At 38.8% G+C, this 26,594-nt stretch overlaps 1 protein-coding gene across 9 annotated transcripts in view; it reads right to left on the bottom strand.

The window, feature by feature from the left end:
- The window catches only part of BRIP1 (BRCA1 interacting DNA helicase 1), a 93,039-nt gene that overhangs the window by 25,069 nt on the left and 41,376 nt on the right, over nt 1-26,594 (bottom strand). For 4 of the 9 annotated variants that reach the window (XM_085557240.1, XM_085557238.1, XM_085557239.1 and 1 more), the window contains exons 18-24: nt 25,858-25,940; nt 23,970-24,287; nt 22,473-23,276; nt 20,244-20,317; nt 19,662-19,740; nt 17,981-18,196; nt 17,211-17,368 (exon numbers count right to left, since the gene is read on the bottom strand). In XM_085557240.1, the coding sequence (XP_085413366.1) occupies nt 17,211-17,368; nt 17,981-18,196; nt 19,662-19,740; nt 20,244-20,317; nt 22,473-23,276; nt 23,970-24,287; nt 25,858-25,940 (1,732 nt within the window). Of the gene's footprint in view, nt 1-17,210; nt 17,369-17,980; nt 18,197-19,661; nt 19,741-20,243; nt 20,318-21,716; nt 23,277-23,969; nt 24,288-25,857; nt 25,941-26,594 lie in introns of those variants that run through there. The other 5 variants (XM_085557243.1, XM_085557242.1, XM_085557241.1 and 2 more) reach the window with 4 other exon arrangements.

Raw genomic sequence — 26,594 nt, forward strand, 5'->3', positions numbered from 1 at the left:
ATTTATTTAAACAAACCACTGCAGGATTACTGAAATATATATTCGCTTCATTTCAATGAACATCTAAGTACCGTGTCCCTACAATAATCATATTCATTCCAGAGATAAATATTTTATAGTAAGACCTTACTAGAAAGTTAGTATATTAACAATATTCTTTACTCAAACTCAAGAGACAAATTAATATCCACTCTATGCTGATACCACACATAAAAGGTACTTAATTTAATTGGAATAGCTGGTAGAGTAAAAGGAAAAAAAATATTAAAGACTGCATTGGAATACTAACACCCTTTTACAGCCCACAGTGTATTTATTTCTTTACTGCCTAACTGTGATGGGTTTATTTTCTTTTCTCTATGTACAACCTTTACCTCTAAGTTGGATTTGAGAGATTAGAAAGTAGATGGAAATTTTTCATGGAAAGGGGCCAAATCCTGAAAATCCTTTTAACTGAATATTATTAATAATAATAATAATAGTTTAAAAGCATGGGCAGACCTGCATGAGTACTGGACAGCCTCTGAGAGTGCTTTAAGGTGACAAGAATGTAAAGATTCAGGTACCCAGAGAATCAGGTTAAGCAGCTAAGCCCAGTCAGCAGTTTAATCCCTTGCCCTGGCTCTAACAGGCTCCAGAATTATTTGATTCAGAGTCACACCTGAGGTGACAGAGGTGACAAAATTGAGGTGCCCAGTATCAGAGTGGATAAACTGGGAGCAGTCCAGCAGAGGGGCACCAGGAAGGGCAGTGGAGGAGGGAGCCTGGGCCAAGGGGGCACAGCAGAACCTGGCACCCGCAGAGCTCCTGAGCAGCTCCCCAGGGATGGGCTGGCTGGGCTCAGGAATGCAACAGGAGAAATCCTCCTGCATTGCAGGAAACAAACCACAAAATCCTCTCTGAGGGAACAACTGAGCAGTGCAACAGCCCAGAGAGGCAGGGAAATCTCCAACCTTCCTCCAATGTTTTGGGATTGGACAAATTCCCAAGCAAGCTGGTGGGAATGAAATGCTGCTTTGAGCAGGAGGCCGGACTATGGGTCTCCCAAGGTCTCTACCAACTTGGATAAAGCTGTTTTAGGCCAGACTCAACATCCACCTGAATCCACAAGAACATTCTTCAGAGAATGGCCAGAAGTGACTAGGAAGAGGAAAAAAAATCAGGACAATTATAGTGAGTCATAGCCCAGATTCCAGTTTATGGATTTCCAGAGCTGGAGGGGTGTTTATTCTCTATTAACATCTTGTTTTCACTTCTTGGACTAATTAAATCAATTCTTGTTGCAGAGCTTTTTACCATCAGTATTTCTAATTGCTTTTGGAATCCATTTACGCACAAGGCACATGCCACAACCTGCTCCAAGGAGTCACAACTCAATTCAGCAATGCAGGAAAAGTACAGAGTCTTTCATGTACATCAAACACTTCTCATTCACTGCTGAGCTCATTCTTTTTTTCTCATTAGAAACCTTTTTTTTTTTTTGTTATTATTTTCAAACAAAGCAATCAAATGTAATCAAACTTCCACTGACTCTTTTGGAACAGAGGCAGCAGTGATAAAAATGTCCTTTTCAGGTTGTTTTTTTTCTCTGCCAGGCCTTCACACAGGTTTGGCTCTAACCAGAAGGCACCTCCAGCCAGAGGAGGCATTTTATGGCTCTGTGGCTCCAGGAGGGCAGGGTCTGGACAGAGGAGCTCATGGCTGTTCAGGATTTGATATCTATGCAATTCTTATTTTGAATATATTATTTCTCACCATGACAGCTCCAGAGAAGAGAGGTTAAGAACAATAAAGGGCTGCCCTCCCTTGTCTTTCAGCAGCTGTTTCTCCTCTTCTGAAGGTTTGCACTAAATTGAACTCTGCATTGTTAGCAGAGCTGCCTCCTCCCAAACCTTTCAACACGTGTTTGATGATCCCTCACTGAGCAACTGCTGCCCTGCTCTGCTGCTGGCTCCACCAGGAGAACTGGGCTGGACCTGCAGAGATCAAGGCTACCATGGAAATCCTCCAGCTCCAGGAGCAGCCCCAGCAGGGCTGCCCAGGGAGCCTCTGCAATCCCTCCCAGTGAAGGTTTCCAAGGTGACAAATATCTGACAAAGATGGGCTCGTTATATTTGAGCTCACCCCAAAGCTCACCCATCCTTCAGTGATTTCTGTGCTTGATGGATTCTTTTCCAAATTTTGGCTTCTGTGCATTGTGCAAACAAATTTGTTTTTGCTTCCAAACCACTCCATTCTCTTGCTCGTGCATCAGACTGGAAAGTCTGTACACACCATAAGTACAGCAAATCCTAAATATATCTAAAGATTTATGCAATGCCATAGATGACAGAGTTTCTCCTTTTTAAAGATAACACCAGATTTTTGTCTTATTCTCCTTTTAAAAGTATCTAAATACACTCCATACATTTATCATTCAGGTAGAGACCGATACACACTAGAAAGACATATTTTTTTTAAAACCTAATTCCAGAAAAAAGGCATTTCCTCAGCTTCCTCATTCTACTTGCTGAAGTTTGCTTTAAATTATTATAACTTCTACATATTAAAACATTTTTTCTATCTATACATTGAATTTTCAAATGAGATAACTTGGGAGAGTCACTTTTCCTATTTTATCTTTTTAAAGAGAGCAATGAAAATATAATATTCACAAAGTTTGTCCCAAACCAGAAGGGTTTGATTTGGAAAATGGGAAGATTATTCCAATTACATCTGTAGAAACTGATTTAAACTGCCTAAGAAACCTTCTTGAAATTGTCCTAATCATAAGGAACACTTTTAGATGTATTTTTAGCCAACTAAGGGGGCAAAATTAGGCATGTTAAGAACAAAATGATGAACTGAACTATGAAGCTTATTGATACTTTCAACAATGCATTCAATGTCACTGTAACGTATTTTTAATAGAATTTAAACTAAGCAGAACCCTCTGAATACCACATATAAACCTCCACTGGGAGAAATACTCAATTACTTTCTGCATGCATAATACCCCTCCATAATAATCTTAAACTTCTATAGGAAAGGAGTTGAAGTTTTTAACCAGGGATTTGGTCACACTTCATCAGTATCATATTTACATGAGCTCAGCCAAACACCAGTGAAAGTTTTACTGTCAACTTACTTTGCATGTTCTGCTATTAATCCACCCAAAGCCCATTGAGGTGCTCCCCGAGGTGCAATCAGCTCTCCAATGGTGGGAAGGGGCTTTCAAATCCAGCCTAAATGGATTTGCCAAGGTATGGAGTTTGTCCTGTGGCAAGTTTCAAATGTGTAATGCAATTAAAAACGTTCTGTAGGAGCAGCTCTGGAGATGACGGAGAAATAATACAGCATGTGAAATATGGGAATGCTGTGCACCTGTATGATTTGTACACATTTATAAATGCATCATAAAACGATAGAAATCCTGTGTACAGACAAATCAGACAAGTCCTAAAGGATTTAGACACCCTATAGATAAAAGATACAATAGACAATACAAGCATTTTAAGTCCATGTGCCTTTACAAGTGTTGAATGTATATTTCTATATAGCAACAGCAATTTTTAGTTCTTTAACAATTAGAAGTAATCACTGTGTATATGGGAATTTAAGGTCCAAAAAATAAGTGAATATGAACTATTCTTGAAGTTAGTCACATAAAGCTGCACATTTTAAAGCCATAAACTTCCCAGTCTATTAGAAATAGAGCACATTTGTATTTTAAGAGGTTTTCCAAGTGCAAGTGTGATTTACATTGTTCAGACACTTCCAGTTATTATTCATTTCCATGAAGGAATGCCCAGGAGAACAGCTTGGAATGATTCATCTTAGACTTGCACCAGTTCTGTACTTTCTGTTTACACCTGTGTCTATGGCAGAGGTTTTGGTCAGGATTTTGTGGCTTTTTTTTCCCCCAGAGCTGTATTTTCCCTCTGAAACACCTCAACAAGCACCATACCCCTTATTTTACAAATACTGCCATCCTTAGAGAATATTTGAAATATTCTATGTTTTAGCTCTAAAAAAATCCATATAGTAGTCAAGAACTATCAAGGTCATTTCCTTTAGATGACTTATGTTTTGTCTGGATTTTTCAATTTTTTTCCTCTGGCAACATATGGCCAATCAGAATAAGAAAATCCCATCTGTTTGCAATTGGTTTCAGCTACCATGCTTTAGTCTGCTAGTAATATTTTGAATTCTAAGCTAAGTAGGTCTTAAGCTGAGATTTCTTTTTTTTTAACAGACCCCTACAAAGGAGAAGATTCCAAACAAGGTTTAAATCAACAGCCATACTTTGAGAAATAATTTTGATTTTTACTTCTATATTATTATCAGAATAAAGGCTGTTCTTTTATAGCTCATTTCTAAAGCTGCAGTTCTTCAAGATAAAAGCACAGGGGAAGTGACAGCCCCATTCAGGGTGTTTTTAATGTTTATATAGAGCATTATTGTGCCGAGATCAATAATTGTGTGGAGTTCTGATTTAAAGCACCACTTGATTACAAAGCCTGGCTGCTGCTGGCACTGGAACCACACTGGACTTGTCCAACCAGCTTGGAGTGAAGTTCCTCTCTCATCATCTCTTCCTGCTAAACAAACACCTGGGTGGGGAAAGCAGCTGATGAACCAGGGCTGCAAGTTCAGGCTACATTTATTTTTTGCTGGATTATTTCTAATCCACACCATTCCTCCTTTCTAAAACTCTGCCATTGAGATATCCTTGGAAGTGTTCACATCACCAATTTTAAAGCAGCAAAACTCCTTTTGAGAAACCCAGCCCAAATAGCCATGAAATGATCAAATAGGATATTGAATTTACAAAAAAAAAAGAGGGCAATATTTCCTGTATCTGAGTTTTTATTCACTCCAGGGTGCTGCAACAGATGCTATGAGAGGTGACTTAGGAGATTTTCCTACTTGCTAAGCAGCAACTAAACCAAGTTGCACATTCACAAGACAAGAAAATCTTTCAGATTAGTGTCTGATAAGGGAGTAAATAAACCCTACACTAAACAGGAATAATAATCTCAGCATTTCAGCTATGAAACCTACTGTGCATCAAATCATCTCAGCAGTGCCTGCGAGGAAAACTTTGGAGAATAAACACCTGATAAATCATCCCTGCAGAGACACAGTTAAATACAATCTCATACAACGTCCACAAGCAAATGAAAATTTCAGGGCAGATTTATTAGCTTGTGGATGTTCTTAATTACTTGAAAAACTATAGGCTTACTACCAATGGTAATGGCAATCTGTAATAAGACCTTAAATCTTCGAAAAGAAAGAAGTTGCTTATTGAAGAAATAGTTTCATTTTCTCTCTCCTTTTATTCTTCAGTCTTGGAACACAAAGCAAATATCTGGTGGGCCAGGGCAGTGGGCACTGCAGCAGCTCTGTTATCCTGTCACTCCCAACAAGACTTCCTATAAGTATGGACTCAGAGATGCAAAGCAGAGGGCAGAACAGGGGCTGATTTATTGCATTCAATTATTTTTGTTTAAAAGTTTCCTCTGGGGCACAAGCACATAATATATTGTACTTTCCATTACCTGGTGCAAATGTAAAACATACCTGAAAAACACATTTCATGCTTATAACATATTAAAACAACAAGTAAGATGTCATGGCATGAGTTTGATAGATTAACTGCCACTTACTGATGTTGTACTATATTAGTTAACAGCAAATTAATATCATCAGGCATATTTCCTCTTTTATACCTAAAAAATATTAGTATGGAACCAGAGATTCCCATAAATTCTTATCACTCAGTTCTAGAAGGGGCCTTTTAATCTAATTTGGGACAAGATAAGCAGCAATTTCTCCATTTGTTTGCAAACCTGTTACTCATTGAAACCCTTTTCTACTTCAGTCACCTTTTGCTAATTAGAACATTTTTATCCTAAAATCCCAAAAACCTGAACAGGCATCCCCATGGGTTTTCCACCATGATTCTACCTGATGCCCACACACACTCCTGGACTTTAGGAAGCAGTTTTAAAGAGCATTTCAACAATTTGTCCAGAGCTTCCCATAATTGTCCCTGCCTTTTGTCACACACTGATCTACACCAGGGGAGAAAGGCTGATTGAAGGGAATCTTAAAAACCTCAGCCACCACAAGCTTTTAGAATTCTCTAAGTATAGCACAGAGACTGTTAATAATTTCTAAAAAAATCATGAGTAGATACAGAGGTAGACTCGGGCTGTGTTTTGAATTTTAGGTCTAGGATGGTTCTTATGGTTGAACAGGAGTGCACAGAGGAAGAAATTGTCTTTTAAATGTTACCTTTCAAGTTTTTTTCTTTAGCATGCCATGAAGCACCAAAACAATTGGTATTTGTGTTCTTGTGCAGTCAGAACATCCCTGCTTCCAGCTCCTTTCCAAACCACCTTCACGGGGCTCTGGTGCAGATTAAGTTGTGACAATTTAAACCCAGCACAGCTGAGATTTGTGTCACTGAAACACAGAGTCATGAAGGGAGAGTCAGCCTGCAGTTCAGTGATGACAAATGAGCTCTAAAGGCTGACATTCCTGGCTTCTGCCAAAAAGAAAAGCAAGAGCATCTTAATGCAAGCTGCAATCAACTGCAACCAAACCAAAGAAGTGGTTGAGAACGCTCCCATGAGAGGAGCAGGGCTGTGGTAAAACAGTGAAATCTCAGCTATAAAGCAGAGGAAGAGCTCGAAAGAAGAGCTTGGCTGATGCCCAGAGCCAGCTGGCACAACGGGAAGTGCAGAAAACAAAGCTTTGGAGGATCAGGATTCAGCTTATTCTAAAAATATTAATAATAAGATGATAAATAGAGGAGAAGAGAAAAATCAGTTCTATTATTTTGGGTTATAAACCCAAATGCTGATGTAAGTAAACATGAATCTCTATTAAATCCTTATCTTCATATTTTCCAGATCCAGCCCATAAGGAAGTAGAGTGAAGGAAGTGGGTTCAACTAATTAAAAAAGAGGCAATACAAGAGTGCAGCTGTTCCTGCTTAAGCACAGCTTCAGAAAACTTTGTGCAGTTTTGCAGCCTTGATCTCCAGGCATTCCACCCCAGTTTCCTTCAGAAGAGGATGAAGACCTTGAATAATGCTGTAGAACACAGCTGACCTTTCATCCAGAGTATCTTTTGTGGGTTTTGTTTTGTTTTAATCAGGAAAATGCTTTTTTAAAAGAAATTTTTAGGGGGAAAAGCCCTGGTATATAATAAAACATAGAATTAGAAAGCAAAAGTGTTCTGGTAAAATTTTATTTAAATATTTTGGAGTGCTAAGCTAAAACTGGACTGTAGATCATATTGCTTTTAGATTATTTCAAACAATCAAAAAGAATGACTGGGCCTGGTTTATTTAGAATCTAAGGAGTGTTCTCAATGCAAAGGGAGAAGGCAGAAGTTCTGTGCTGGAATCCTAAACGAGCAAGTATCAAAAAACTAGTGAAATGTGCAGCCCAGTGAAAGGTTCAGCATCTAATGATAAAAGCACAGCAGTGGTTCAAAAGCAAACAAATCCTGCTAGAATGAAAAATCAATGAGCTTTGAGAAATTGTGACAATGAAAAGGTCCCTCTCCCTGTGGAGAAGCCCCATTAGCAGAGCAGCCATCTGCCTTTTCCTGCTCCCCACGTCCTGGACCACCACCCAGGCTACTTTCTCCTTCATCAATACAAGCACGTTCACAGTGGAGCAAACAGGCCCAAAATTTAGGGGGGAAAAAGAAAAATGAATGATCTGGGGTGACACAGGAAGGTGCCAGAAATCAGCCCTTAAAGCCAAGCCCAAGCCAAGCCAGGCCAGCATTTGGAAGGCAGGGGAAGGAGCCCTTGGTGCACAAAATCCCCCCCAGTGCCAGGGGAAGGGATGGATCCATGAGCCTGAGGCACATCCCACAGAGAAAACTGATTATTCACACACACCCAGATTAAATAATGCTATAAATTCTTTTGCAAGGTTATCCCACACAGCAGTGGGCTAAAGGTTTATGGCAGCCAATGTCAAACAAATGTGATTTCCCTGAATGCAGCTGAATAAACCTGGAGGTGAAGGACAAATTTGGATTATTGATAAGTGTCTCTGACTTGTCCCCTTTGATAGCTCTCCAGTGTCTTTCCAGCCAGGCTAAATATTTCTAAAATAATGGCTGCAATACAAACTGTGAGAGAAGAAATTTTATAAGAGACACCACATAACAAAGTGCAGTAGATAACAGAAGTTTAAAAGACAACAGGAGTAAAAATTCCACTCTCTTGAAGAGTAAATTGGCTCTGACTCATTCCCTGAAGGTGACATTCATAACAAAACCCAAAGCAACAAGTGGTTTATATTTGGGGTCTGTTTTATCAGCTGAGAGTTGAAATCTGACTGTGAGAAAGGCAACATTCTGCTTCTATTCATGGCAGCTCTCTCGTAGCTTTGCATGACTTTCAAAGCAACAAAACAGTTGGGAAATCAATTCAAAAAAGTTCAAGAACTACTCATTAACAGTCAGACATCTGCACTTCCCAAACCACCCAAAACAAAGCCTGGCTCTTAATCCCAGTGGATCATGTGGACAGCAGACTGTGGGGGAATGCAAGGAGTGTTTTGGCTACAGCACTAATTCTTTGCAGTGAATAAATATATTTGCCTAAAAAGTAATGCAAAACACACATATCCCTTTCCAAATTCCCCAAGTGCCTCGTCTTCTTCTCCCCATCCTTTCTGAGGAGCTCTGTTCAATGGACAAACGTTGCTCCAACTCCAGCTAATTAAGAGGATGTGCCAGTTCTGCACCCCTGGAGTCCAGATCTGTTTCTCTTCAACAAACTCTGCTCTTCAATAAAAGTTATACTCAAAGTATAGCATGAGCAGAGCAACTTTGTACAATGGCTCTCCCATTTATGACATGAGAAAATAATTTTCTCTATTACTATAAACTCTAATGATTCATTTGGAACCAGTAAAACAGGGGGTTTAGCTGCCTTGATGAACTTCCACATCCACCGTGGATTCATCTTTTAAAAAGCATAAATAGCACAATGCATCAGAAAAACCCAAACCAAATCATTCCCTAGCTTGTGGCTTTATGAGTTACAATAAAAACAACCTTTATTTATTTATTTTTCCACCCATAAATATCAGAGAATGTTAAAATTTGGCACGGAATCTGTCTGCATCTCAGTGTTGTGCACTGATAAAAGAGATGGCAACGATTTAAGAGACAACAACACCTGCTTGTGCCCCAGGGGAATGAGGTGTAAGCTCTTGGTGGGGTGGTTCAAACAAAATAACATTTACCCCAAAAACCCCACCCCAAACTACTCTGCAAACATTTCTTACTTTGAGAAGGAATGCACAGGACTATCGGGGCTTACTGCGATCTCTCAGATGATTTCCAAATGTTTCATTACTACAGAGTATGGGATAGGATTTCTGATCCAGATGCTTAAAAGAACAAATCTAACAGAGAAACTTAATCTGAGCTAGACTTGGCAAATTTTCTAGGGAGGAAAAAAAAAAATAAAGTAGAATTATGTTTTGGAAGCTGCTCAAACAAAAGCCAAGTGGAAATATGCCTCTTTCAACCATACCCTGGGATGCTGTTAAAAATAAGAGGGACACTTAGCGTTTCCACAAGTGTGAACTGCAGCTGAGATTTATAAAATAGAAAATTTTTATGTCAAAACTGCCCAAGAACAGTTCTTTACTTGTATCTTAAGCTAAAGCCATTGTTATCTACACTGTACTTACAAAAAAAAATAAGAGAGGTCTTGCATTTACATGGAAGACTCTAGGTCAATTAGAAGGAAAACATTCATTTTATGAAATTATTATGCTTTAAAAATAACCCACAAAAGCATGTAGATGGCAGAAGAGTGACACAGTCCCCTGCTTAGTAATAATGCAGACTATTTAAACTTTAACCTGACCATTTCAAAGCACCTAATGAGCACAGGCTAAACTTACAGAGAAGGATTTTTTTTAACTCCAAACTGAGAAACTGTAGGAGAGAGGGCTCCAATCTGCTTGGAGTCACGTAGGATTTATGTGAATTCAAATGTGCTGAGGTATTGCTTTATCTGATAGCCTTGTTCCTCCCCTCAAGAAAGACAAGGCTAAATCTCTGTACAGCCACACATCTCTCTATAAACACCAGGAAAATTTCAAATCTTAGCCAATTTTTTTTTATTATTATTTCAAGCCATTCAGAGAGGAGAAAAAACCAAATTTACGTTTGGCTTCGCTTACTTCTGGGAAAGTTTTTGGCCAAATGTTTGTATTCCATCAAGAGGAAGAAACTATGAACTTCAACAATAAAAATAACCAATACCATACACAAATTACATATGGAAGAATGGTGGTAATTGTCTGTCTTTTCACCCCCCCCACCTTATATTATTGCTGTATGGTTGCAATTTAAGAAGTAGAAAAGCTCCCAAAGTAGAATTCCTACAGTGAGCAAGCCAGACAGAACTACTACAGGGAGTATCCCTGCGTACCACAGGCTGTGTGGAGTTTAATTATGTAAATCTAGAATACCACATTCACGTTATATAAATCAAATTTATTCTAATTTCCTAGCAAGGAGAAAAGGCTCACAGAATCCAGAGGTATCAGAGTTAGAAAACATCTGCAACAAATCTAATTCTTTTATTCTGCTATAGCACTTGGCTCCCAAAGTGTGAAAAATGGCTATCACTTAGTAAAGCTGGTGTCCAACTACTTGAAAGCACACTCACTTTGAGAATAAATGTTAAATTACTAATGTTCTTACCTTGATTGGAGATTTACATTTTATAATAGCACAGAAATTTATAGGAAGGGAGAGTTCAGTCTATTAAATTTATGATGAGTTTAGATACTTTAACTTCACCTCGATTTTAATTACGTAACAAGATACCAAAGTACAATTTTAAAAAAGGCCTGAATACAATCATTAATATAGACATTTAGACTCCTGTCAGTGAATTGTGGAGCTTTTAATTTCCCTGTGCATGACTGCAATGCTGGTTTGAATTCAGCCCCACAATGGCCAAGGCATTTCCCAGAGTGATAACAAAGAGGGGTTTTGTTACGGCTGCTGGAGGGGTCAGTGGCAGCTGCACCCCGGGCCTGCCATAATCACCATAAAATACTGGCCTGAAACAATGGCTGCTCATTGGAATATAAAACAATTGGAATGTTGAATCTGGAATTTCAGCAGCTGCTACTGGACATTTTCCATAGCTTTGAAGCATCAGCTATCAGTGCGCTCATTTTCTGTGTCTTCGCATCCCAGATCTCATTTTAGTTGATAAAAAACATTTGTGGGATTGTACCACGAGTCAGATGCCTCATATAAACCAGTATAAAGCTAATCCCATAGAAATGGCAATATTCTTAATCCAAACCATCCCAGAGATGCATTTTGCAAGGCAGTTTCTGCAGGAGTTGCCCTGGTGGAGCAGAGGAACAGCCTGAAGCAGGGAGTGAGAGGGGAGAAGGGAAAGGGCAGAACCTTTCCAGCTCAGCCTTTCCAGCAAAGCCAGTTTCATCTGCAAAGATACCCGAGTTTATTTAAGCCAAACTTTATTTTTGCACCAGGAAGCAAGTAAAATGATTGCATTTTGCCACTCACAGCTTCAGTGAGCACTGGCCTTGCCTGATGAAAGATCACTTGATTATTGGCACCAGGCAGACAATAAATCACAGTGCTGTGACTCTCCCAGCACTTTGTTATTCACACACATTGCACCAGCCCAATACCAGCTTTGTCCCTGTATTTTTAAATCTCTCTCTCCTTAAAGAATAAAGAAATTATTATGCATTTTAAAACGAATTTCAATATAGTGGAATTCAAATAATTCTGCTAAGTTAGATGTCAGGATTTTTCTGGGAGACATGAGCAGGGAGGAGCACTGGTAACTGCAGGACAGGATTCAGAGGTTGACATTTATTTCTCACTTACTAGGATTTAGTTTCACTTAAATATAGCCCTGAAAGAATGAAAGAATAAAATGTTCAGTCCCTGACACCTAAGAGCTCTCAGCCTTCCCAGTGAACAGTGTAAGCATGGATGTGATGATAAATATATGGCAGATTTTGCAAACACACATAGAGACATTTGCTAAAACACTGTTCAGCTCCTTCCCAGAGTTAATAATCCATTTTTTCTTCTTTTATAAGGCTTCAGCAAACAATATTCCCAGAGAGTTGAAAACAGCACTGATCCCAGCGAGGATCTACTGATTGAGACAGGAGGAACAAATACATTTTGGCTGAGTGAAAAGAAACATATTCAGTGTCAAGCACAAGGAAAGCAATTCAGACAGATAATTCCTGGGAGACAAATGATTCTGGCACCAGCAGGAAGAAGCAACACGAAAAACCTTTTCCAAGGTCATCTCTGGATGCACACCATCAGAAGGGGAAAGCCAGACTCATGGAAAATATTTAACCCATTGACACAAATTCAGGTGAGTTCCAATATTCCCTGGCCATCAGAACATTATTTCTTGGAAATTCTCAACAAGCAAGTGCTCAAGAGTTGATTTGTGGGTCAGAGCCTTTCATATAATATACAATCACACGCTGAAAAAAATAGTTCTATTTAAATGAATTAAAATTGGTAACTAAACAGGTCAGTTAAACTCAAAGTAGCAGGGACAGACAAAACACAGAGCAGAAAAAGAACAGGAAAACACAAATTGTGAAGGAAAAGGAAAATTGTCCAAAGGAAATGTGGCCATGAGACCTTTGCAGCCTGATCTGACAATTGGCCGCAATTACAGAGAAACATCAGTGTGCAGTACTATCACTGAAAATTCAGAAAGAAAAAGATTATCATGGTTGCAGAACCTCTATATTGATAGCACATCTCAGCCTGTTCATAGCAATATATTCATTTCAAATAATGCAAGTAAATACTTACTTCTGCAACTATTTTCAGTTTTTGTCTGCCACGTGATTGATCAAGTAAATATCTCTGTGCCCAACAATGAACAGTGCAGTAAAGAGAATTTGGTTTCCATGGAACAATTTAATTTTGATGTTTCAGAAGTGTAATATAAGTCTGTGCTTCAGAAATAGTAACGATCTGTTGGAAATGTTTAAAGAGTATTTACAGCTCACATGCTCCATTTATTTTAACTTAAATTGTATGAAGCCACCACCACATTTAACTGATGGTATCAGCTGACACAAGCAACTATACAACATCAACAAATGCAGTCAGACACTACAATTATTTAAAGTAAGTAATGTCAGGTGACTGTTATCCTCCTAACTACAATTATTTAATGCAAGTAAAGTCAGATGAATGTTCTCCTCCTAACCCTCCAAGACACCTGTTTCAGTGCTCAAAATACAGCAAATAACTGCAAAATAGCCACTTTTATTTAGTTCAGATTGTCAACAAAAGCAACATTAGGAAAACCCAAGCTGATGTCATGGTTTTCGTGGCATCATTTTGACAACAAAGCCTGGATCCAAGATCTGACCACTCACAATTTCTAAACCAGATTATAAAGCTAAATCCATGCAAACCCTTAATGGATCAGGATTTTATTTCGAGCGCTGCAAAAACTTTGGTTGTGGCCAAGTCTTATCAGCTATGGTGGCAGGCAGATTACAGGAGCTGTGCCACGGATCAGGGTGAGGCACTCCCAGCTTAAACCAATTACACACTTAGCACAAAGTTGTCAAACTGCAGATCCATGCCAAAGCCTGGCATGTCATTTCTGTAATGCTTACAAATTTTAAGGAGAATTACACTGGATGGAGAGTCTGGGGAAATATATGGTGGAACGAGCAGTGTTTGGAAATCCAGATTTTAGTGGTGTGTAAATGAAGGATCCACACCAGCTCAAGCTTTACCTCTGCAGAATCTACTGGATTTTTACCAAAAGTCCACGGTTCAGACTCCCCTGCATCTATTCACGGGCAGACAGATCTATTAAATTATTTGCCAGCTGGGAGTCATTTCTTTTACAATAAGCAGAGGAGTGAGAGGTAACTACAAAGCAATCCAGAGCTCTTCTAATTACTCCTTCCAGGCAGGAAAACGTGTGATAAAATGCATGTTTTGTGATTCCCTTCCCCTTTGCTGGCTTCAGCACTGTTAACCTGTAGCTTCTGATGGCCTTCCCCAGCGCTCTTAAACCTGGTGAAAAACCCTGAGACAGACAATCACTGTACAATTTAAGGCACATAATTAGCAATTATTTCATGCACACTTCACAATAATAATCTGTTACGTACTAAGGGGAAAGAAACATTAATGAGCTACTTCTGGTGCCTCTGTGTGTACTGTGTTTGCATAATAATGAGGCCCAATCTGCTGGAAAACACAGAAAGGACAAATTAATAAGGTCGTCATTTTTGTCTAATGATGCTTAATACAGTTTGAGCAATCTGCTCGAGACAAAAGACGGGCACTCAGACATAGCCGATTATGCATTCGCGTGGCAGCTGAAATCTTTATTAAACAGAATGATGAATCTGATTAACATGTGATAACAAATATACAGTCTGGGAGCAGGGCCCTGGCACCTCCCGCCAGCTCCGCTCCGGCCCCTCCGAGGCTTTACTGAGATTGAGGTCAGACTGCAATTCCCCATAGGCGCATTAAGATAAAAGTTTGCCAAATGTGGTAACGTGATGAACAGAACAATATCCTGTTATATAAAAGCTACTGTCTCAACAGCTGACTGTCTAATCAGCGATAGCAACAACTCCTTAATAAGTTTAAAATGTTAATTGTGGGTTTCGGTCGCCTTTTAACATATGAAGGATGATTTAGTACATTAGCTAAGCTACATCTTAAAGCACCCCTACGTTCGTGCTACCAAAATATTCTCTCTAATTCCAAAGTACTGCCTTCTATTCCATTTCACAAACACAATTCTATTTCCAAAAAAGGAATATACAGTTATTTAGGATCCTAAAAAATACTATTATTTAGGGTGTATGCAATTACTTGGGGTGTTTGAAGCAGTACAAAATAATAATAATAATAATCTATATGCCACTGTTTTGGTGTTAATGGAGGTTTCTAGGTCAATGGGGAACACAGGATGTGACTGAATTTGTAGAAATGTAGCAGTAAATTTAAAAATCTAATTTTCTATAGAAATAATTGATAAAAAAGGAGGTTAAAAAAAATACAAGATGCAATTTGTTAATCCCACCTTAAATTTAAGTCATGAAAATACAGCGTTGCCTCTTTAAAGAGTGACCAAATCTAGGAGTAAATAACAGCTCTTAAATCCAGGGATTCTATTTTAAGCTTGCTTTGCTGGAGCAATGTGATTTCTATTAAATGAACAATTCCTTGCCTTGCAGAACCCACTGTAGTTGATTTATAGTCAGCCCATGACACGAAGCAATTTAAGATGACACACGATACCTCATGACAATGAACATGATTTACCACAGGGTGGGCAGCAGTAGAAACTATAATGTTGATTTTATCTCCACAAATATATTGCTCAGCAACAGCAGGAGCTTGGATTCAAGAATACAGAACTGGGAGCTAAGACTGACAGAATCACAGCTTCTTCACTTTAATGCATCTGTGTTTGCTCTGGTAAATGATAGCACATCATAAATCATCATTTTCAACTCCTGGGACTCTTTCTGGGTGCCTCCATTTACATCAATATATTCCAAATTACAAGACAACAACAGCCAGTGAATTTAAAGCCAGGAGGTGATGAAATTAAAACTGTATTTACCTCTAGCATCATTCATCCCCAGCCCATCCTACCTTTGTAAATAAATGTCATTATTTTCACACACAAAATAAAAAAAGCCCTCAAAAAACCAGTGATTTCCTTCCTCACCCTCTCAAATCCCACATTCAAGTCACCTGGCATATTCATCTGCCCTAAGACATGGTCAGACCAAAGCAGAGATGGACAATGGTTCCCCAGCTCTGTGGAAGATGATGGGATATTTTGTTTTTCCTGAAACAAAGCCATGCATTAAGAGATTAGATGTGTCTCTCCCAAAGCCACGAGCTCTCACAATGACTCCCCAAAGGCAGAGCTGGGGGGTTCAGCCTCGTGCAGCCCTACAAGGTTCTCAGCTTCCTTCCCCGTGGGTACAGAAAGAGTAACAGGGAAGAATGGGAGAGAAACACACTCATTTAGAAAATCTGCTGGAGTTAACAGAGTATTTTTAGCTCACAAAAACCAGAAGTTCAATCTATAGGTGGGCTGAGAAGAAAACACGGGTTTGTTTTACATTTTTAAATGTAAAACAGCTGATCCCATATTTACACCTGATGGGAGGGAAGAGGGAAGACATTTCAGAAGCTAAAACAAAAAACCAACTCATTCTACCTCAGAGGATCCCTTTATTTCATATTCTGCCAGTATAAATTCCCTCAGTGTAACATCTCATTATGTCTGATATAAAATGAATGCTGGAAATGTCATGAAATCTTCGTGGTGGTGTTTGAAATCCCAAAATTCATGGCAAATAATGCTTCACAAACCCTGTCCCATCACCACACTGCCACACTCTGCATTTCAAACAGCTTGGACAGCCGATAATGACACATACAGGCAAAACATGAGGATCATATTCAGCTTTTGGCAAAGATTCAGTCTCAAAAATCTCTCATTTAGCTCAACTGTATTTATATCCATGGAAAAAATGAAGGAAAATGCAGGGAAGGCAGAGGTGTCCTGGGCTTACCTGCACAGAGCACTCAGGATGGAGCCTCACCCTCCACTTTAAGAGAAAAATACAGAATTTTCTCATCTAAATTTCAAAGGGTCCTATTGAGAATTCAGTTTGCTCCCACTGAAATACAATACCTATAAAGAAATTTCTTCCTGTTGACTCCATTAAACCGTGTCCATGTTCATCCTTCAGGGGCTGATTAACTTCTTCTTTTTTAGTGCCAAAACTAACATAAAATTACATGTCTGAGAATTCAAGTCTACAGCACTTGTGTAAATATGTTTTGTTCTGGTTTTCCTTTCATGAAAGACATGGATGGTTGCTATTTTCCCATCCCTTTTCAGATGTAATACTACAGACATTGCAACAAATTGGGTACAGAAAAATTTATTCAGTGACCTGAACTTAGTTCTTAACTATAATTTCAAATCTCTGTGGTAGAAATCAGATAAATCATATAAAATTATCTAGCTAAATATTCATTCTACCTTTTACAAAACCAGTATTTTAGTATTTCCTGTACAAATCATTCCATGATCATTTTATTATACAAAATAAACTGATATGACTTACCCATGACTGCACTTTATTACTGAAATGAGTAACCTCAGCTCCTATCAAAGGACTTGGAGAAATGGACTGAAGGACACAGCTCCTGCACTGCAAGTAACTTGTCAGAGAAGATTCCTTCTCATTCCAAATAGCATTTAAAGATAAACTGCCATTCAGGTCTTTCAAAAAGAAAGAAAAAGTGGTTTATATAGGAATCAAGATAGATTTTTGAAAGAGATAAAAGTCATTTTATCAGCTGCGTTTCACACATTCCAAAATGTCAGAAAGATGGTAAAGAATGCTCAGTCCTTGTGGCAAAATCACATCTCAATATCTGTGCCAGCCTAACACCACTGGATGGGCAAGAGAATTGCCCACATATGAAATAAAATACTTTATTTTTGCTCTCTGTCCCCTGAAGCACCACAGGCTTGCACATGGAACATCTGGAATGATTTCCTGTCAAACACAGCACCAAGGCTACACGTGGCCAGTTCATGGATTTTAACTGGCAAGAAGTGGAAAGGATTCTGTGCTCATTATCCTTTCCTTTTATTCTTCATCAGGATATTATGAAAGGACCCAACAAATCTGGGAGTGCAGGGGACACTGGAGTTCCTTTTCAGGGTTGGTTAAATGTGCAGAGCCCACAGAGCTTTGAGGAAGGAAAATCTCACCATGAGCTTTCCAAAAGGTCCAAGGGAGGGGTGGCAATGTTGTGACTGGCATTTAATTGAATTTCAAGCAATTCAATGACAAATGTTAGCTGGAATTTATCAGTAAGAACTTACCTTTCACTGGCATCTGATAAACTTCCAAAGTTTCTTTAAGGTGACCAAGACTTGCAGCATCTGAGATGACCAACATGACATTATCATCTTCTGAAATGGCCTCTAGTTTACACTCACAATTATTAATGGATTCTTTGCTTCTTATATTGGCATTTCTGAAGAGTTTCCAGATTATTTGCAGCTCACTATTAGTGTAACAAGCTTTTCTCAAAATTCCTATAATTTAAAAAGTGGGGTGTAAGACTTATATACACACATGGTTTTGAATACAGTACTGTTCAACCATGCTGCAAACTTTCCACATTTACAAGATGGGAATTTAGGCCCTGATCCAATACCCACTGCAGGCACTGAAAAGACTTCTATTGCTGTAAATGGCCCTTGGAAGAAGGCCTTATTTAAAATTTTTAATGTGTCCAAAATTTGCTTTTCAACAGATAATTTTCCCCTTGTTATTACTCCCAAATTGACCAGCGAGCTTGAAGCCACTTTGAATAAAGCCATTTATTTTTAATTTTCAGATTTTTAAACTTTCCTCAATCAACTGGCATCTGAGATTCAGTTTAAACAACATAAAACTCCTTGCTGACAACAGCCAATCTGGGAAGTATAGACTTTTTGTACCCCAGAATGCTTTTCCTGGGCCCTGTGGTTCCATTTCACAGCTTCTGCACCAGAGATGTGATGATACTGATAAATTCAGGGAGGGAATGAAAGGTTCCTGATGAGATTTTCCAAATCTCAAAGGTTCTTTAAGGGAGGTAAGAAGTCCCTCCATGTCCTGGGCCTGCCCACTGTGGACTTTGCTAACTGGCCTGGTTTTAATAGGTGAAGAATATGAAAAATCTCCCAGTGTCCCTCAGGCACAGGTTTGGTTTGCTGAAGAGATTTGTTCTTTCTTGGTTTCATCAGATCCAGACTGTTTAAGCATGAAGCATCTCTAATTGTTCCTGCATGTAACTGATGAGAATATCTTGCAATTAGGTCATTATCACAATGGCCCGGTGGCCTGAAGATGAAGCTTATTTTTTTAAAAATAGAATTGTTGTTACTTTTATCAGCCTTCAGACATTCCCAAATTAAAGTGTCCCACAAATCCACAAAGAATTCCCAAAAGCAGCTCATCCCCACTTTGTATAACGTGTCACAACAGAATAAAACCAAATTAATACAAGGTAGGTTACACATTGAAGAATAGCAGTGTAATTATTTCACTCAGACTTTTGATAGTTCCATGCAAACATGGATTCACTGAGTTACTGTGCCAAGGCATTACCAAACTTCTCACATAAACTGGTAGCAAATTAACACCTAATCCAGAGAAGGAACAAACCCCAATGAATGGGCCACTATGCTCCAAATAATTCCTTCCAGCCTCCCATTATGGCAGGAGAAGCTGCCTTCAGTTAACTCTCAAATATCAGACTTAAGCTCAAGACAGGTCAGTGTGACAGGAGAAAACTGCCAGAAAAAATGACTTATTTTAAATAATTGTTCTTGTCACAACTCCCTTCTCTCCCCTCAAAGGCTTTCTGCAGGTCTCAGAACTCATTTATCCAGATACCAAATCCAGTGGAGGAATGAACCAATCACTCTAAAATATCCCTGCAGCATCCAAAACTGGGAAAGGAAAAGGGTGGATGAGAAATCCCATCCCTGCCAATGGAAGAGCTGATCTTACCCTGTGCTTTGGGCAGGATTTCAGCTCCACAGACAACACAATGAAGTCCTTTCCTGCAAGGCTGCTTGTGTGCTTCCTTCTAACAAGGCAAGGCACAAATGCATGTAAATACTGGTTTGCATACAGTAACTACGCAGATTGAAGCATTTAAATATAAATAAAATAAATCTATGCAAACTGCTTCAGAGAAATACAGTACTTGAAATACTCAAAGGAATCTGAGTTGATAATTATAATTTATATTAGTTAATAATTCAATATACACCATGCTAATAATGTTTAACCTAACTTGAATAGAAGCACTGTCATATAAAAGATGAGGGATTTTATTGCCTATAACACTGCAGGCTATCAATTTGTTGGGAATTTTGCAAAGGAGCCTGGGATGGTTGGTGCCTTTGTGCTTCCCATGAGAAACAAAGGTATCTATTGAGTGTGGAAATCAGAGCTCTGCAGATCAGGAAGAAACTAATTCATTGTATTATTCACTTGAAAAATGATATAATAAATTATTCTTAATTCCCTTGCACCTTAGCACTCAGCAGCCACTCAGAACAGATATTTAATCCATGGATGTGGTACCTTTCTCTCTCGGGAGGAGCCACTTTGCCTAAGGGCAGCTTTCCTTCTGCTGCTTCTCCTCTGAACTTTCAATCCTTGAATAAATTCAAGATTTTGTTATTATTTTAGGCATCAGAGATTATACTGAGCTATTATATCATAATACGAAAAACATTTTCAATATTTTAGCCTTGATAGATGTGATAAATCCAAATAAATAATTCTAGGAAATTCGCTATATTGACTTCCCTTCTATCTGCAGGCCTGGCAGCATTTAATTCTGAGAACCACAATAAATATATTACCTCTAACATATCAAATGGCACAGTTATTAAGTGGAAAGACAAATTCAGAATGAATTTACACCAAAAGAAACAGTCTATCCCTTACCTTGCAAACCCAGCAGAACACAAAGGGGTTTTATCCACCTGTTGATTTGAGTTTTTAGAGGGCAGAAATTTTTTTCCAGAAATCATAGTAACAAGTGCTGATGTTTCAATACATATTTTAGAACTAATGGTTCATTTGATATAAAGTTTAATTGGGTGTGATTTGACACAGAGCAGGCCCTGCCTTAAAGGATTTCTGATCAAAGGAAGAGGCACCACAAGCTCAAGAAAGGAACAATCTGCTCCAGATAAGGAAAAGGAGATGGATTTTCTTCCTTTTTTTTTTTTTTTTTTTGAATGTTATGGATTTAAAGACAGACAAATCTCCTGAAAGACAAATAAGAGGCTGTGGGACACTGGCTGAGCAGACAAGTCACAAAGCTTAAGTGATTTCTGTTATCTGTTCAGACACACAAAAATGCACAAAGGGGTTTGCTGCAGAAGATTTGCTTTAGGAAAACTGAGGATCAAGCCCAAGGACAGCTCTAGAGGCCAGGAACCAACAGGAATTCAGCATTATTTCAATAGAAGTTAGGAATATTTCTCATTAGATGAGTCAGAGGTTTTTTCACTACTGGAATTTCTGCCCCATTAACTAAACAAAATCTGTCAGTGAAATCCAGGACACCTAAATCAAGGAAACTTGATCATCAATATTGCAAAAATTGAACCAAAAGCCTTATGCCAAATACTGCCAGTTGAAGAAATTCTAGTATTCTTCCCATTCTTGCAAATAGTGTCCAACTTCATTAAGATGAATTTATTTCATAAAGAAAGGTCACAATTTAAATCCTATTTACATGAGCATGTTCACAGCTCTGCAGGGATGGACTCAAAATGTTATTTAGATAAACTTCTATGGAAAATGAGCAGTCAATAATTTAATTTCTACTCTCAAACAAAAAGTATCAATACCTATGAACCAATCTTTACATTGCAAAAACCCTGCATCTTCTATGAATGTAGGATGGCAATGAAGAATCTTTTTTTGAAAAGTCAGTGTGTTTTATTACAGAAAAATCCTGGCTGTTTTCATTGCAGAAAATGAAAGAAACATTAAAATACTTTAAAAAAAAAAGAAAGAATAGACTGGGTAAGATTCAAAGACCTTTGTGTACAATTTATGTTTTATATGTTACATGTAAAAAGTGCTTGTAGGACAAACAAATGAGAACAGATTTTGACACGGATAAACACAGAACCCAACCAACAGAAATTAGATTCTCTCACAAAAGGAAAACTTAAAGAAATCTCAATTTTTTCTCTGAAGAAGCTTCTCATCTTCATCAAATATCAAAATGTGCACAGCTCCTGCTGGACATTTTGATGTAAGAAATTGGAAGATGCAAAGTACTGGAGAATACATCTGTTTTGGTATTTAGGCTCAATCTGTCTATGACTTGATCTGCAAAGGTACTGTTCTACATGTTGTACTAAAAAAAACCCCAATCTAACAAATGCAGAAAACCATAATTTGGTTATATGGGTGTTTTGCTTTCTGAGGAAAAACACAATTACTTGACTGTATTTAATGGTGGATTAATTAAATCTGTAATGGACTACCCAATAATTCCAAGTCAGATCCTACTTGGGTTTCTATTCAGAATTTCCAGGCATGATGTCCTTCAGCCATGAAGTCAGGACGAAGAATCTTCATTCTATCTCTAGAAAACTGCACATTGCAAAACTCTCCCAGTGAAAACCCCAAAAATACAACGAGAAATGGAGCCTGAGGGAAGCTTCTGCTCCATGAGGACAAAGAAGGTGCAGCTGCCCTGTGAAGTTTTGAGGGCTGCTCACCACAATTCCCACAGAAGCTGTCACCAGGTGCCACTATTGCCCAGCAGAAAGGATGACACACCTTTATTTCGGGATCTGGAAAGGCAGATTTTCCTTTTAGGGGTGTCCATCTTGTGAGATCCTCCCTGCTCTGCTCCTGTTGCAGCTGCCACCCCTCCAGCACCAACTGCACTGTCCCTGCTCCTCACATCTTCCATAATTCCATGGGGACTTCTGCCAGCCTCAGCTTTTTCAGTCCCATTCTGTGCTTCTGAGGTGTTGGTGGCAAAAGGATCAGCAGAGACTGTGGAGTTCCCACATTCCACCCAATTCCCAGTGGTACAACAGGCTGCAAGTGGGGGCTCAGTTCTCTGCTCTGGGTCTGCATCATCATAGAGTTCTGGGGTGAAGTAAATGCTTTCATCCTCATCCTCATCCTCATTTAATGCTGAAGGCTCAGCTCTCCCTGCTGAAGGGAACTCCCTGCAGGGCTCAGCTGGAAGCTGGAGCTTACCAGGATGTCCTTCAGCAACTGGGGCCTCAGCATTCTTAACTGAAAAATGACTTGATTCCAAACATGATTCTGGTCCACTTGGTTTATGCTCTGCAATTAATGATGATTGGCATTGATTGAAATGATCAATAAGGTCACTGGGTCCATTCACATGCTCCTGGCTGCTGCTTGCTGTGGCCCTGCAGTTCTTGGCTACAGGAGTTGAAGTCAGTGGCTCAGAGCAGCAATTCTCTTCCACAACATCAGCATTGGTCCAACCATTCACTTTTTCTGTCTCTATTTTAATTGCTGCCATTTTGGGGGTGCAGTCCATATGTTTCCTTCTCTGTCTTACATGGTGAGAATGGCTCTCTACATCAACTTTCTGGTCACCTGTGACAAATCACAAAACATAAATGAATTGCATCTGATTTACAGCATGTTTAGCACATCAGAATTACCACTGTTTTAGAAGGTTTACAGTGATTTTACAACATTCATTAAAAACAATAATACAAACAAAAGCCCAGATGTTATAACTATCTTGGCACATAAATTGTCTTAATTAAATGAATAGATTAACAAGCACATAAAGGTAGAGTATGACTGGATTTGAACTTTGTAATCTTTAGTATTGTGCTCTTATCTTATTCACCTCTTTCTTGATTGAAATGAAATCAGAACCTTTCCTAAATTTAGGGATGGATTTTACTTATGAAGCTGGAACTAGAGGAGATCACATGGAAAGTGTGCCTAAACAACAGATGTAGCTTAAACCAGGGCTCAACTTGCAATAATGCTAATCTTGATGTGTTCAAATATATTTTAAATTATCTTCATAGTGTTCAGTGGAAAAAGAAATTAAAATGAAAGCATTTTTGATTGTACTATAAACTTATCAAAGATTATTCTTTTAAGACAACCAGATGGAACGAGAATTAATTTCAGTCTGTTGAGCACAGCTCCTCCACATTTGTGAATAATTACCATTTTCCACTATAGCACTTCTGCAAGTTTAAAAAACATTTGTTTCCTCCAAAAAAGATGCAACTCCACATTTGAAATTGCCAGTGGAAATGAACATACTTGGTTTCACTGTTGCCGTGCTGTCACTTGGCTGATCCCGTGCTGCGGGATGAACTGAGCCGATGATTGCAGCAAAATGAACTTCCGAGTCCAAGTTCTGCTCCTGACTTTTAGCAGGAACATCAGGGGACAGGGGAGTGGTGGCCTCTTGTTGAGAGCCTTGTGAGAGGTCCCTGGGCTGTGCAGGGAGCTGAGAGCTGTGCTCTGAGGAAGGCTCCCCACCCCTCTGGTTGCGGAGGGCGAAGGCGTGCAGGGACTCCAGAGCGGTGCCGAAAGTGTCGTGGTGCTGGATCTGCTGCCGGATCCACTTAGACAATCCTGGGGGGGGGGAAAAAATACCTGACTCCAAAATAACAGCACCTGCATCAGGCATTTCACAGCACTAAACACGGCTGATGGGGCAGCAGCTCTCTGGGCACAGAGAGAGAAACACAACTTTGCCAGCACCATCCTGGGGAAGGCTGGGAGATCAGAGAGAAGAATGAGGAACAATTCTTATCTCCACTTGCTGCACTGGTGTTGTCATGGAGGTTTGTTTACCAAAGGGGGTTTCTTCATTAGCCAATGGTGATGGTGTTTTAAATAAAGGACCAATGAGGTCCATGTGTATCTAACAGTCTATAAAAGAACAATGGGTTTCTTAGTAAAGAATTATTGACTATTCTGTAATACATGGAGTTTATGCTAATTATTACCCAGCTAGGGGCCTGCCACAATTATACTCTAAGAGTGCAAATATTTATGTGCAGGTATAGTCTCAAAGGTTTCAAGAATTTGCTCATGCACCTACAACAATTCCTCCTTTCCAGGGCTAGGAACTTGATTTATTCAGTGGAAGTATCTTGATAAGCAAACTAAAAATATCCTTCTTTTTAAGAACCTTTCCCTTTTTCACTGATCTTCTTTTTAAGTTCAAACTTCTGCCCTGCGTAAACATCATTATATTTCTTTGATGCCTGCTGTTCATTCTGCTTGTTATCATGAATTATTTAAAAGTGACTTACACAGAGTGCAGCTATTTATTATCATATTAACAGGGTCTGATTTGAATTTGATTTCTGATTTGAATTAAAAATTTGAATACAATGAAACTTTTTACAAGTTTGTGTCAGATGAAGTAAACACAACTCAGAAAGAATCACAGCTGTTCTACAGCTACAGGTTTTATTATAACCTGCTCCTATCAAAATAAACCAAATATTAAATATCAGATATCTTGAGCACAACAGCTTTATAGATGATGAGCACACAAGGGTCAAGTAAAAACTGACTGCCTTGATTTTAGAAAGTGTTTTTGAACCCATTTAAATATTCTTTGAATATCAATTTTAAAAATACAACAAAAAAGCCCCAAACAAACCCACAACAAAAGAGAACTTCACTCTTCTGTGAAGTTTTACTTTTTAGAGAAAGAGATCTTACCAAGTGTTGGACACATGGATTATTTGTGCTTCTATATGAATTCCTAGTGTCTCCTTCAATAATTTTCAGTACATCAGAGAAGGAGCTGGGCTCAACTGCAGCAGCTGAGCTCCACCTGCTGACTAAGCCCAGCATGGGCTGGTGAGCTCAGCTCTGCCCAGCAAAAAGGGCAGAACAAAGGTGAAAATACATTCCTAAGCAGTTTATTTTCTAATTTTTATTTTTTTAAAGGCTGCGTGCAGGATCTGTTTTATTTCACCTGCATTTATTTCTACCCAGTATATAACCACAAACAGAAAACCCTTTTTGTATATTGGATACTCAGCAGTTCAATTTCTGTTCCATGGTTGTGGCACATTCTGAGCCTTCCTACTCACCTGTACTTGTACAACCACAGTTCTGTAATTCAGAGTTTTCAGTATTTTTCAATATTAGGAAGTTTCCCCAAAAGATTTTGACCTCTTACCAGTTATGTATTTATTGGGGTTCTTCTTGAAGCGATCGTCAACTAAAATAAGAGCCCCCCAGTCATTCCTGTGCCTTATACACCTAAAAGTGAGGGGAAAAAAGAGTATTTATCTAATTAGTGGGCACACAGCAAAAACCTGTGGGAATTAGGAAACATATTCCAACTCTGAGTCAGTTGGAATATGCAAAATTATACAGGAGGTTCTCTTCTACTGGATGCACCAAAAATCGTTAGGGATGTCATGGAAGCTTCATTTTCCTTCAGCTGCTGAATGTACCTGAAAACAGCTAAATTAAAAGTAAAGCACACAAATATTCAACAGCCAATCAAACCACATCATTCATTTTCCACTCTTAATTGGGCAGTGTAAATACTGCAGAGCTTCCTACCAGCTTGGTGGAATGTTCTGGTTTTATCAAAATCCTTGCCCACATCACAGGTTAGCAAGGGCTTTGGCTCATGGTTTGATAAGCAATTTGTACCTTTATGTCAGAATAGAAGCCTACTGTCTCCATTTTAGACCATCCAAATAATAAATTTAACAATAAGTAATTGTCACTAAAACTTGATTTAAGTACAAACTGATTTGTTTCAGTACTGGTATTCCACAACTGAGAGCTTTCTTAACCTATTTGAATTAATGCTCTTTGATTCCAAAGAGGAATTTAAGAAATCAGGCCTGTAACAACAAGAACCCACAGTGAGATTTCCTAAGGTTACAATTTCTCTCAATT

The sequence above is a fragment of the Lonchura striata genome, chromosome 19 (genome assembly GCF_050655825.1).
Source record: "Lonchura striata isolate lonStrDom1 chromosome 19, ASM5065582v1, whole genome shotgun sequence".
Lineage (NCBI taxonomy): Eukaryota > Metazoa > Chordata > Aves > Passeriformes > Estrildidae > Lonchura > Lonchura striata.